General features: G+C 44.4%; 1 protein-coding gene across 4 annotated transcripts in view; it reads left to right on the plus strand.

Annotated features, from left to right (window-relative positions):
* Nucleotides 1-13,203, plus strand: part of Mme (membrane metalloendopeptidase) — a 123,008-nt gene that overhangs the window by 92,498 nt on the left and 17,307 nt on the right. For all 4 annotated transcript variants that reach the window (XM_046431378.2, XM_046431377.2, XM_058574956.1 and 1 more), the window contains exons 15-17: nt 282-362; nt 2,227-2,330; nt 13,111-13,169. In XM_046431378.2, coding sequence (XP_046287334.1) covers nt 282-362; nt 2,227-2,330; nt 13,111-13,169 — 244 coding nt within the window. The remainder of the gene's footprint in view (nt 1-281; nt 363-2,226; nt 2,331-13,110; nt 13,170-13,203) is intronic.

The following is a 13,203-nucleotide window of genomic DNA, read 5'->3' on the forward strand; positions in this document are numbered from 1 at the left end:
ATACATGCGGAATGATGATTTCTGTCGGTTTCCATTTTGGTTTTCTTGGGAAAGCTGCAGCCTGTAATAAGGTATTAGAAGATAAATTTCAAACCTGATTTTTGTTTATTTTTTAACCCAGGGAAGGAGCCATTGCAAAGAACTGGGGTCCAGTGTTATCAGATACTCTTTTTGCAAACAGTATGGATTGAGCTGTTCAATGGCTGGTCATGGGCATATTGTAACCTGTGTATTTGAAAGTTGCATAATAATCCTGACTTTCAGTGTTATATGTTTTATAGGCCCTGGCAATTAAAGAAAGAATCGGCTACCCTGATGACATTATTTCAAATGATAACAAACTGAATAATGAATACCTCCAGGTAAGTCTCTGCAGTGACTCTGGCTAGTGACATCTGGGGCTGGTGGCAATGTCATTTCTAGCTAGGGGATTCCAGAAATTAGGTGAATAACCTAAAACCGTAGGTCTTACTATATAAAGGCTTTTACACTGTCGCCAGGCTATATTTGTCTCAGCCCTTTGTTTCTTGAGCCTGGACGCTTGGTCTTTGTTACTTTGCTCTGTGCACATTCCATTTTAAGCACAGTGAGGAAACTCTTTGGAGAGCATGGGTGGGGACATCAAGGTGTGAAGGACAGGCCTCAGCTCATCTTATGTAGGTCTCTGCAGTCACAGCCTCAGGATCCTTCTGCTTCCTTGGTTTCCTTGTGGAAACCAAGTCACGCCTCCTCTGCTAAACAAACAAAGTAAACAGTCTCTGAGAACCAGAAGCCATTTCATTGTCCCCTGGTATCATATCAGTTGGAAGAGGAGAGTTGATCAGGGTCACTACAGCTGCTCACCTGAAGCACCACCTGTCACTGCCTGGCATCCAGGTGTCAGCCAAGTGAAGCTTCCAGGATTCAGGATGACAGTGACTCTCGGCCCCTGACTGCTAGTCTAACAGGGAGGTTTGCATGTGCTCCTTTCCTTTTGCAGAAAAGTTTGACTTTCTCTTAAATAAACTATCTGCAGCCTGCACGTCCCAGGTCCCTGTGACGCAAGGGCAGTGGCAAATGTGGTGGATGAGCAGGTACCCTACACCAAGCTCCCTGGGCTCCACCCGGTTCCACCACATTTTTAAAATTTATTTATTTTTTTTTAAGTATTATTCATTACAAATATACACAAAGGTGAAGTTCACCATGGTATATTCATACATGTATTTAGCATAATTGGGTCAATTTCATTATGCAGTTCCCCCCTTTTCCCAAACCTCCTCCCTCCCGCTATACCTCCTTCCTCCACTTCACTGATCTCCCTTCTATTTTCATGGGATTCCCCAACTCTGCCTTTTCTTTAAACTCCTTATTTCTCTCTAGTTTCTCCATAGGAGAGAAAACATTCAACCTTTGACTTTCCTAGTCTGGCTTATTTCACTAGCTTAATGTTCTCCAGTTCCATCCATTTACCAGCAAATGCCATGGTTTCATTCTTCTTTATAGCTGAGTAGTACTCTATTGTGTGTGTGTGTGTGTGTGTGTGTGTGTGTGTGTGTATATATATATATATATATATAAAATATTTATCATTCCATTGACGGACCCATGGTCTTGTTCCAAAACTTGGATATAGCAAGTTGTCCTGCTATAAACATTGATGTGCCTGTAGTATACTGATTTTAATTGTTTTGGATAAATACTAAGGAATGGGATATCTAGGTCATATGGTGGTTCCATTTCTAGTCTTTTGAGGAACCTCCATACTGCTCCGCTGAATGGTTGTACTAATTTGCAGTCCCACCCACAATCCTCTACTGCTTTAGATCTGGGTGAGTGACTAAACTGTCTGGTGATGACATCCTTTAGTTCTGGGGATTACCATGAGGATTAATGAGTATAATATGTGTTTAAAGTACTGGACTCTTTGCTAGGCACACAGTAGGTGCTAAATAAGGATGTGCTCTTATCCTCATCTATGATGTGAGGATTCATATCGCATCACAAGGCTTGTCTGACCCTGTTTCACTTGATTAATCACAAAAGAATAAGATGTAGCCATGATCCATCTAGAATAGTGCTGACTTCTACTCTAGCACCAAGCTAATTGGAAATAAACCCTCCTTTGATAAGTTTTCAATGCTGTTTCTTAATTTTATTAACGGATTTAATAAAATGTGTTTTCTAGTGAAACTTTTGCAGATACTGGCTTTAATAATTCTCCCCCAAATCTTTTATTTGTTATAGTTGAACTACAAAGAAGATGAATACTTTGAGAACATAATTCAAAATTTGAAATTCATCCAAAGTAAACAGCTGAAGAAGCTCCGGGAAAAGGTGGACAAGGACGAGTACGTAGATTCTATTTCCAACGTATTCATCAGAGGAGGTCCTTTTCCTCCTCTTCCTACCCCAGGTGCTTAGAACGTGAGAGTACAGTGTCCTCTAGGAGCAGCTTAGAGGACTTTAACATGGGTCAGGAATTTAGCCAAGTGTGAGCTTTTTCCTGAGGGTTACCTTTAACTTCCCCGTCCCTTCAACACCTTTGCCTGCCCCCCACAGCTAGTCATGGGCAAGGTGTTATCAAGAACACCTTAGCTAGGTTAACCCAAAGCTCCTTCAAGCCTCCTCCTGGAATTTTCTTCTGCTGACAGCCCACCTTTTTCAACCCATCAGACCTCCAACAACTCCATCCCCTTCCGGGATTGGCTCACGAAGCACTTTTTTAAACCCTGCTGTAGTCAAGCAGGAAATACCAGAAGGAGTCTTTAGGGAGCTTTGATTGCTCCTTAGTGACATCAGTACTTCATATGAGCAGTGTTTATTTTTCCATTTAAGGGACGCATCTAACCTCTTTATCAGTGTGCCTGTTGTGCACCCGAGTCCCCAGAGCTGTTCTGGTGGCCCTTTTCTCCCCAGGCTCCCCACCTCTGGAGAGCAGGGGCTGTTCCTTTCTGGCACTTAGAACTGAATGTTATTATTTCTTGTAAAATACATATACTTAGATTTAATACTTATTAGCACCGTAAAGTGTCTACCAACAGATATTGTTAAAGTCTTTCCGACTGAAATAACCCACACCCCTAAGATTGAGATTTTTTTTAATGATTTTAAAAATAGTTGAATTACTGCTTGATATTTTCTTTTGAAGTCAATAAGGTTGTCTTCATTCTGTAGTCATTTTTAATATAGTTTACACTGCGTCTTCCCTTTCAACATATGTATTCATTTTCTCTGAGCCTTTCTCTCCTTAAGATGGATAATCAAAAGCCAGAACTGAACACAGTGTTTTAATGAATACTGATCAACGGCATGTGTGCGTCTGTAGACTTTGGGGTCCTTTCCATGAGGTTCTGTTAATCATGGTACAATGTCACTTCTCCGGTCTTCTCTACCATACCTTGCCAGCTTCTTTTTTTAAAAATCTTTGCCTGTATACTGAGTATAGAAATGCAAAACTCTGGCTGCACATTGGAATCATCTGGGGAAACATTACCAAAAAAAACCCTGCCTTCTCCAACTCGGTCTCCTTAGATTGTTCTGTAATGCATTTGCTCTGTGACTGGGACCCAGGTACTGGACTTCGTAAGTACCACCCCACCCCAGAGCAGGAGGCCCTGGCTTAGTGTTGGTTTCTTTTTGTATCATTCTTGTTGGTATTTAGTTTTATGGGATTTTTTCACGAGATGATGCATTTAATTTGACAAGCTAGATTTGAGATTTAATTTCTGTTCCCAAATCTTCAGAAACCCTCTAACAGCAAGGGCAGTGTGGTCTGGACCAGGCCTGTAGGATGGGGCACGGTGAAGGTGCTTCTTATTTTACTGTGGCTTTTTACAGGAAGGTTTGTGGCTCACTTTGCTTCACAGTCCTGTTTTCTTCCCTCATGTAGCATCAAGGTCAGGTCCCCATGGTGCACATTCAGAGACAAGTGTGTGGCCTCGGCTTGGCCCACCTAGCCCTTGGTACCTGGGTTGCTCAAGATCCTCATTCCCAGCTTCCTGCAGGAGAGACACCTGTCTATGCCCAAAGTTGTGGGGACAGAGATGAGGCTATTGGCTGCCGCAGGCCACTTTATAGGGTGCTCAGGCAAACAAGGATATGCAACAGCTTCAGGGCATTGATTAAAGGAATTTGGTTCATCAAATAGGAGAGTTCTGGGTGTTTTCTTCTCCCTGCACTCGCAGGGCAAACTCCTATGCTTCTTGACCCCCTCTGCATCATCATCACAGTCAAGGATTTGCAAGGATTTGCCCAGGTCCATGTGCTGAGCTCTGGGCACAGAGGTCTGGCTGATATGTGGATCCTCATGATCCCACCAACCCAGATTTGCCATCTAGGCAAATTTAATCATCTTTTTTCCCTATATCTATCTGTCTCCCCCAAACCTCCATACCGTAGGTACCAAGACCCAAACTATAGACTCATTTTTTTTAGTTACAGTTTATTTATTTATCTATTTATTTATTTGTTTGTTTTATTAGTACCTTATAGTTACACATAATATTGGGGTCCATTTTGACATAATCATACAAGCCTGGAATATAATTTACTCCAGTTCAGTCCCAGTACTTGCCCTTTCCTTTCCCTCCTGCCTCCTCCTGCGTCTTTCCCTCTACCCTACTGGTCTTCCTTCTATTTATTTACAGTTTTCTTTTAATTAGTGCTTCATAGATATGCATTGTGGTATATTCATATATGTGCATGGGATAGTTTGCTCAATTCACTCCACTGTTCCTCCCATTTTCCATCCCTCTTCCCTCCCCCTCAGTCCCTTCCTCTATTCCACTGATCCATCTTCTGTTTTCATGAGATTCCTCCCCTACCCCTGTGCAAGCACACACACACTCCCCACCCTGCTCCGTTTTGCTCCAGCTTCCACATGTAAGAGAGAACGTTTGACCCTTGAAATTCTGGATGGATTATTTCACTTAGCCTGCTCTCTCCTTTCAGTTGCATGGTTCTTCACGACTACATAGCATGTGTGTGTGTGTGTGTGTGTGTGTGTGTATGTATGTATGTATATGTGTGTGTGTGTGTATATATATATATATATATATATATATATATATATATATCTCACATTTTCTTTATGCATTTGTCTCTGGACAGGCACCTGAGCTGGTTCCTTGGCTTGGCTATTGTGAATTGTGCTGCTATAAACATTGATGAGGCTGTGTCACTATTGTATGCTTATTTTAGATCTTTCTGGTAACTATGGGGGGATGGGATAGTTGAGTCATATTGAGGTTCAGGGACTCAGCCTAATCTTTTTAGACTGACCCGTTTGATTCAATTTAAATCTCCATCCCAAGAACAGGTGTGCATCCACCAGCTACTAGCCAGGTATCAGAGGGGACAGGAGGAAACATTTCATCTCACATCACCTTTGTAACCTCCTGAATTAAGACATTTCTCATCCTTTCCCAGAGTTATTTCAGTTTTTCCTCTTTGTTTATCCCTCATCACCACGTCTTTGGTTTCTTCTCACACTGCTGACCTGGAGAAGTTTTGAAGACACACATCAAGGTGTGCTCTTTTCTCATGACCTTCACTGAATTCCTGTGGCTGGCTCATGCCCAGGGAACTTTTGGACAAGAGGCCCAAGGCCCCTGTGCCACCCACCCCCTCTCTAGAACCCTCTAGAGGCACCCTTCCTGCAGCTGCCCCAGGCTCCAGCCGCTTGTTACTTCCAAGCCACTGCCTGCCTTCCTCCATGGTCCCTCACCTGGGACCTCTCCCCCTGCCTTCACCCTGGATCTCTTATCTGGGACCTCTCCCTCTGTCCTCATTACCCAGCAAAGGACTCCACCAGGCCCTACTCACTGGCCAGCTGAGCTGACCTCTTGCAGGTTTCGCTTCACCTGAACAGTTTAGTCCAGGCCCAGCAGCTTCCATTACCTCAGTGAGAAGCAGCAGCCAGATAGTCATGTCACCAGAGATGCCAAAGAGCCCGTGGGGAGGCGGGTAACACTGGTCAACTGAGCTGCCCCTCTGGTTCTGCCTGAGCATCTCACCACCATGCTTCGTAAAGACAGCACCATCTTTGCTGCTCTCTGTTCAATAAATTCAAGAAGTTGAGGACATCAGGAAACCTACATGTGATTCACCCAAGTGAACCCTTTGACTAGAAGGGCCTCCCTTTGCCTGTAGAAGTAGCTGGCACCATGGCAGGACAGGGACTTTACAAGTGCGCAGTCTGTATTCCTGAAGTCATGTCAAGCGTGTCTTCTGGGGATCTGGTGCCAGGTGGTAAAGAATTTCAAGCACGCCAGGTTGTCAGGGAGAAATAGTGCTGAGCTGGGAATATAATATCCACTGGCAGAATTACTTGGTAATAGAGCTAAAATCATTTACTTCTAGTAGCATGATTATGCACATCGAACAAAAATAAGCCTCTATGAAGCATGCTCAAGAACAAAACGGAAGAGCCCCTTAGACTTGACGCTGCATTGTCAAGTTTCTCAGGACAGAACTTTCCTGATATGCTTGTGACAGGTGGCCCCAGGATTTATGAATCCTGACTGTTGAGCCCAGGACTCACTTTCCCTGAACTACAAAGGCTTATGTCATGGCTGCGTCTCTCCTGCTGTTACTCATCAAAATAAAGCCCAGGAAGCTTGACAGCAGCTATTTCAGCAAAGCCCTGTGCTGACAAGAGCAGAGGACGGAGGGTTGGATAGGAACTGTCCTCACCTGGGAGTCCGCAGCCCCTGGGGGAGGCAGGCGACAGAGGCCAGCCCCCGGCGGGGGCGCGCTTGGTGGGTGCGCACTTGGTGGGTGCAGCACAGGGAAGCCGAGTGCTGGCCCAGCGTGTTTTTTAAGACCACTGTTAGACCTTTACACACCAGTAAAGCTTTCCCTGGCATCAGCATGTCAGCGCTGAGATCAATGTCAAGGTGAACAAAGGAGTCACTCAAAGCAGAACAGAAATGGTGGATGCTACTGTCCTGTGTGTTCGGAGCCAGCTGTTTTTCCGACTCTGAGAGCTGGCAGCCAAGGTCTGTGACTCTCTGGCCCTTCCTGAAAGGCCGCCTCACCAAGAGTGCCAGCAGAGTGACAGCACCGCTCACCCGCTGCGCTGAGTCACAGTCCTCTTTCAGTGCCCCTGTTCTGCCAGTTACTACTTGTGGCCTTTAAAGCCCCATGGTTTCCTTATTTCCAAAATGAGCAGCCTGCCCTGGGCTGTGTGGAAGCTTCTCTCCAGCAGTCCGTCTGTGACCTGGCGGGGAAGGTTTGATCAGAGCCAGGGCAGCGTTTACCTGCTTCCCTTCTCCAGTTGAGTGACCCCAGGAGCTCAGACCGACTCTGGAGAGGCGGGAAGGGCCTCACCTCTAAGCCAGGCTTCTGACTTGCCCTTCACTGGCGTTTCTAGGACCAGTCTTCTTTGTAATGAGGTCCTTCAACTTGGATAAAAGGAAACCAGTTATGCAGAACTTGGGCCACCGTGGTGGCTGCAGGGAGGAGAGGCTATGGAGTGGGTCCAGTGGAAGTGCGTAGACTCACGTTCATGGGAAAGATGAGCAGAGAAGATTCCTGACTCAGTGAGTGAGCGCTCCCCAGACAGGAGGCCTGAGCCTTAGACTGAACTTGAACCACCATGGCAGCTCCCTGTGGCTGTGTTCCCATGGCCCACTCATGCTCTAAGCATGCAGATTTCCATCTTTGATATTCCCCGAAAGCCGGCTGTCTTTGCAACATGTTTTGGGGCTGTAAGCAAAACATATTTTATCTGCAAAAACATTTTTTAATTAGCATCCGAGAAAGGCTGTTTTGTTTTGTTTTCGGAAAGGGGAGAGGATGTTGGGAGGGAAGCCGAATGATTTAAAGCTTGAAGTTTTAAAAACAGGGTTTATTCTGTAAATACATATTTCATCTTCGAACAACTCAATTAGGTCTTCCAGTCCCATTTAAAGTGGAAAGACTTTTCAGAGGGATTCTGGTGTTTTACTCCAGGTGGTCCCTCAGGAGGATCATGTTCAGAGGCTGCGGCTTCCTGCTCCCACTGCTCTCTGCAGTCTGTGGAGCAGCGGTGCTTCTGCCCTCCCAGGGTCACATGTCACTGGTCCGCCCTTGGGCCCATGGAGGACCCACTGATATGCCAAGGCCCAAGTATGTGTTAGTGCCTGCCAAGTTCCCAGTACTGCTCCAGCCCTAGGGATTCAGTGACCCAAACCTAGAAGGTCCCCTCCAGTTGCCGTCCAGTGAGCTAGACAGACAACAGCTTTATGTCGTGTTAGGTAAGTGCTAAGGGTCGTGTGGGATGGAAGCGGTTTTAAGTCTTTCCTAGAAGTCCCCAGGATTACTTTAAATCAGGAGGAAAAAGTAGGGACAGAAATGACCCACCCACCCTCATGTCTCCATAATTGGGAGTTTCTCTGAATTTGGCACCACCTACTGTGTGCCCAGAGGTGCGCGGACAGGCAGAGGGAGTCATCAAAGCTGAAACCATCATGCCTTGTCACCAAGCTTAGAGACACACACAAACAGCTGATGATAGGGAAAAAAGCAACCTTTTCTCAAAAGAGAGTGGACTCTCCAGTGTCGCCACCAGAATGAGAGTTCACTGGGGTGAGGCCCTGGGAGGGGCAGAGTGCTGAAGCTGTGCTCACCGTGCTTGGACTGCAGTGCGGATCAGCTCAGTGACATTCTTTGGTTCTACTGTACTTTAGCTTTTGAATTGAAAGTTGCATCCGGGACTGGGGTAGCTCGGTGGTTAGAACATTTGCCTAGCTTGCCCAAGGGCCTGGGTTCAGTCCCCAGCGCGTGTAACACACACACAAGAAGTCGCATCTAAGGGAACACTGGAAAGAGCACATGCTGGGGAGTCAGCGTGGGATGTGGACTGTGTCGTTGGGCTAGTGGGCCTGAGTTCAGGCTCCTGCTTTGCCACTTTGCTGAATGAACATAGATGAGCTCTGGTTTGGGTCTTTGTCTCTGCAAACAGGGGTTAGTGGCATTGATTTTTCCTCTCCTGATGCCCATGTTATGTCAGACAGTGTGCCTGGTGCATAGCTTGGGTGTCCACCAAACAGTAGCTCCTGTTGCCATGATTGATCTGTCATGGTGGGTCTTCTAGAATGCCTTCAGGGTGGGGCGGAGGTCAGCATTCTTCACTTGCCTGGTGTGGAGGATCGGAGACGTGGAACAGTGGTAAGAAATGATCCTCTTCATATTTAAAGAGGTCAACAAGAAAAATGGCATTGATGGTCCTGATAAAATTTTGTGTGTGATGCAGATCAGCAGACTCACAGTGGGGAATTTGAGAGGAGGATGAGCAGGTTTAAATATTCTTTTCCCAGCTCGATCACTTAGTTTTTGTGCATATTTGCAGAGTTTAGTAACTGTGCTGTGCCTGTTTCTACACCTGCAAATGAGAGGTGACATCTGTGTAAGGCATGATTTGCAAGATGAATAAAAGTATGTAGAAAACATTACTGTCTGGATGAGAGGATATTGGTAAACGTAAAGGAACACAATGATGTCTGCGACTGCAAGATGGGACTTCTCCTTCCACCCAGGGCACTGGAGCAAGTCATAGGAAATCTATTGAACGGCTGCCTTCAAAGGAGGTGCCTTGGGACTACTAGATGCTGAGAAGCTGAACATTTGCAAGGAGGGGTATTAACAGTTCTGTGTTCTTTCTGAGTCTTGAAGTTCCACAAGAGTGGAGGAAAGAAAACATTTTGTTCAAGTGCTTTGTAATCCAGTGGGCTTATCGTCTCCAGAAGCCTCTGGGATCTGGCTATTTCTGCTTTTCTTCCCTGCTATAAAAGTGATGTCCGTGCGTTCATGTCATCACTGCTTAGCTTCTTCAGGGTAATGAGAGGTAGCGAGAAACACCTGGTCCCTCTCCCAAGTGGTCTTCTGTCGTTTTTTGCCCACCCACATTGGCTGCGAGGGCCACGTGGCTTGTGGCAGCCCTTCTATGTTCTATTGTTGAATGCCCCAAATAAGGTTCCCTGACAAAATTCTCATCTCAGAAAGGAAAACTCAAGTTTCTTCCTGAGTTTCCGCTCTTCAGTCCCCCACACCGCCAAGCTCGTACACACAGGAGATAGGAGGAGAAACGCACAGACAGGGCACTTTGGCCAGGCCTGGTCCTGCACAGTGGAGGTCTAGAGGCACCTTCTGGAGAGTTATATGCCCACTATTGTAGGGCATTGTCACCGCCGACTGCCTGCATTTCCTGAGTGAAAGCTTCTCCACTAATGGAGATGAATCCAAGTCATAGGAATTTAGTTGCCATATCACCACTTAATCTGGAAAGTACTTTCTTTGCCCCGTTAATTTAGCTTTTGTGTTGACATAGCCGGGTAGTTCATGGTGGACTGGACGTCAGCCATAGGGTGTGTCGATCTTATCATCCCGTTTAAGACGCAGTGATCTGATCACAGGACTTCATGTTCTGAACATTGCCAGCGACAAAATGCCTGTGCTCTGGGCTCTGGGTAACTCCCCAGAGTCTCCTGAGGGTGCATCACAGAAGAACTCAAAGAAGGTGAGGCAGGTGCTCACATGAGCGCTCCACAAACTCCACCGGTATATTCAAGTTTTATTTGAGTGTTGCACGGCCATAAATAGCCACCTGTTTTCTCGAAGGAATAATTCACAGTGGACATTTTAATATGTAAAACTCTCCCTGCTGGAAAGTCACAGGCATTAATCAAAATGCAATCTCCAGCTCTAAATGTATCAGAAGAACACAATCCCCTAGAACAAAAGGCTCGATGCTTATTTTTACCAAAGCAGTAAACACGGGCTGAGTCATGTCTTAGGCACCCCATTCGTCTCTGTCTGCTCTTGTGGTCTGTCGTCTGTAGCGCTGGTTTCGTGTGGCTGATTCTTCTCCTGTAAGAACACTAAATTTTAAAACCATTGGAATTGATACTTTTTCCTGTTTCATTATTAGAATTTTTCACTGTTCAGAGCCAAACAATATGCACATTTTATTTGTAACTACCCACAAAAGTCCATGCAGAGTTTGCTGTCCCTGAATCAGAGGTTTAACACTGAGAAACAACCCTGAAATCTGCCAAGACCAGGAAACATGTGATATTAACTTATTAGCAATTAAAATTTTAATAATTATAAACGGTTGGTACATCAATTTTGCTGCCATGTTTGCTGTCCAAGGGTGAGGAACACATCAGGAAGACCTTTGTTTTCTCAGGAGCAGTATGAACACATTTTCCATTTTGACCTTCTTGCCAGCTGCTTGGAGCCACTTTTGAACCCCCACCATAGCACCCATGTAATATATGTGAACATAGTCTTAATATATTATTTTTCCTGATCATGATTTTTGTTTACATACATATTCTATTTTATAATATTTGTAAGTCACAAAAATGAAATACTTCTGTTCTACGGTTTTTGCTTTCTCGGTTTTAGTTCAGCATGCAAATACAGTACACATTTCTGTAGTGAGTCGCCACGAATTGTGTGGGAAGCAAGTAGAAGTGTAATTAAAATAAATACAGTTATATTCTTGTAATTATCAGCCTGCAAGAAATATTAAAATATTGATGTCACAGCTGTGAGGACCTTAGGGAGGACTGATGAATCTGGTGTCCCGTCTGTTTAAGAATGCTTTTCTCTAATTAAAACAACTAAGTAACTAAGGGAGAAACACACAGACCAGCCCTTCACCCCACCTCCAACCTGATTATCTTCCTAAGGACGAGTTCACAGAAGGTGAACTGGACAGAATAAATAAGAAGTTTGCATCCTTCATCCTGTGATTACAAATACCACACTTGGGACGCACCAGACAGTTGTTCTGTATGTGGCCCTGCCATTGCGGAGATCAGCATAGTACTCAGTCTGACCTCTACAGTACCTCCCTCACATTGTGACTCAGGTGCTGATTTGGGTGCTACTGATATGGGAAGTTGACTCTGGGAACAGTTGATTTATCTTCATTGTGCAGATTACTGTAATCTTGTGTGTAAAGGGTAATAATTGTCTTACTAAGTATTGCCCTGAACATGGAATAACCACAGCGAGGCATTAGATAAAATGGTATGTGTTTGCCATGGTAAGTGTGTGCTGGGTGCTGATGCTTAAGAGGTTATCTGAAGTCCAGCAGGGTGCATTCCAGTGAAAATATATGGAATAGTCTATTAAAATGGAATATTTTTCTTGTTGCACACAAGCGCTTAGCACAATTGTTGATGTACATCTTTCATAACATCTGAGCAGAAAGACGTGAGAGACATTAGCTCTTATCCTTCAGTCCTCAAATTATTGTTTGAAAGCTATTTTTTGCATTTTTCAAATTCAATCTTTTATTGCATATTTTATTATAGTTATTTGTGCATTATTCTCATCTCAGCTAAACCAGTCTCCTGCAGTCAGGGAGTGTATTTTTTATAAAATCTCTTGATTCTCTGCAGAGCATAAATCAGGTATAGACAACTGGTGACCACTTTAGTGTCATTCAGAGATATACATTTGCTCAATTAGTTGGAATATTGCATTAAAAAAAAAACAGCTTTATGAGCCCATAATAAGAGATGCATTGTTCCAAGCTAACTACCTGAGATATCATAGCTCCCAAAAAGACTCTTTGTAAACTAGAATTTTAAAAGGTTTTAAAGATTACTTGAATCTGAAGTGTTTTGTCAAATGCTCCTGAATTGTTGACATAGTTATTTAGTATTAGGAAAATAAAGCCAACACATCCTGATATACCCTTAACCCACTGTAGTTTCTGAACAGACACATGCCATGGGTTTTGTACTGATACCTCTGTAAAAAACGACATCATCACGGACCTGGATATATGCCAAAATTCTTTTAAAATATGTTTTTAAATTGTAGATGGACATAATACCTTTATTTTATCTATTTATTTTCATGTGGTACTGAGGCACAAACCCAGTGCCTGGGTAGGCATGGTAGGCAAGTACTCCACCACTGAGCTACGGTCCCAGCCCTGTGCTGAATTTTTAAGAAATAGAAATCCTTTCCAATGAGCTCTCACCTCATGAGCTCATTTTAGTTTGCTTATCGTATTTCAAACAGAAAGTTCACATTCCTCTAGGAATGGTAATGTTTTATCATAGTGAGCAGATGGAGTTGGATGATGTATTGTCTTTTGTTAACCAGTTCTTGTGTCTTCCATAGGTGGATAAGCGGAGCAGCCGTGGTCAATGCCTTTTATTCTTCAGGCAGAAACCAGATAGGTAAGATGTGTTCCCCACTGTGCCAGCCCACCGT

The sequence above is a fragment of the Marmota monax genome, unplaced genomic scaffold (assembly GCF_021218885.2).
Source record: "Marmota monax isolate L192 unplaced genomic scaffold, Marmota_monax_Labrador192_F-V1.1 WCK01_AAM20220418_F8-fsc00022, whole genome shotgun sequence".
Lineage (NCBI taxonomy): Eukaryota > Metazoa > Chordata > Mammalia > Rodentia > Sciuridae > Marmota > Marmota monax.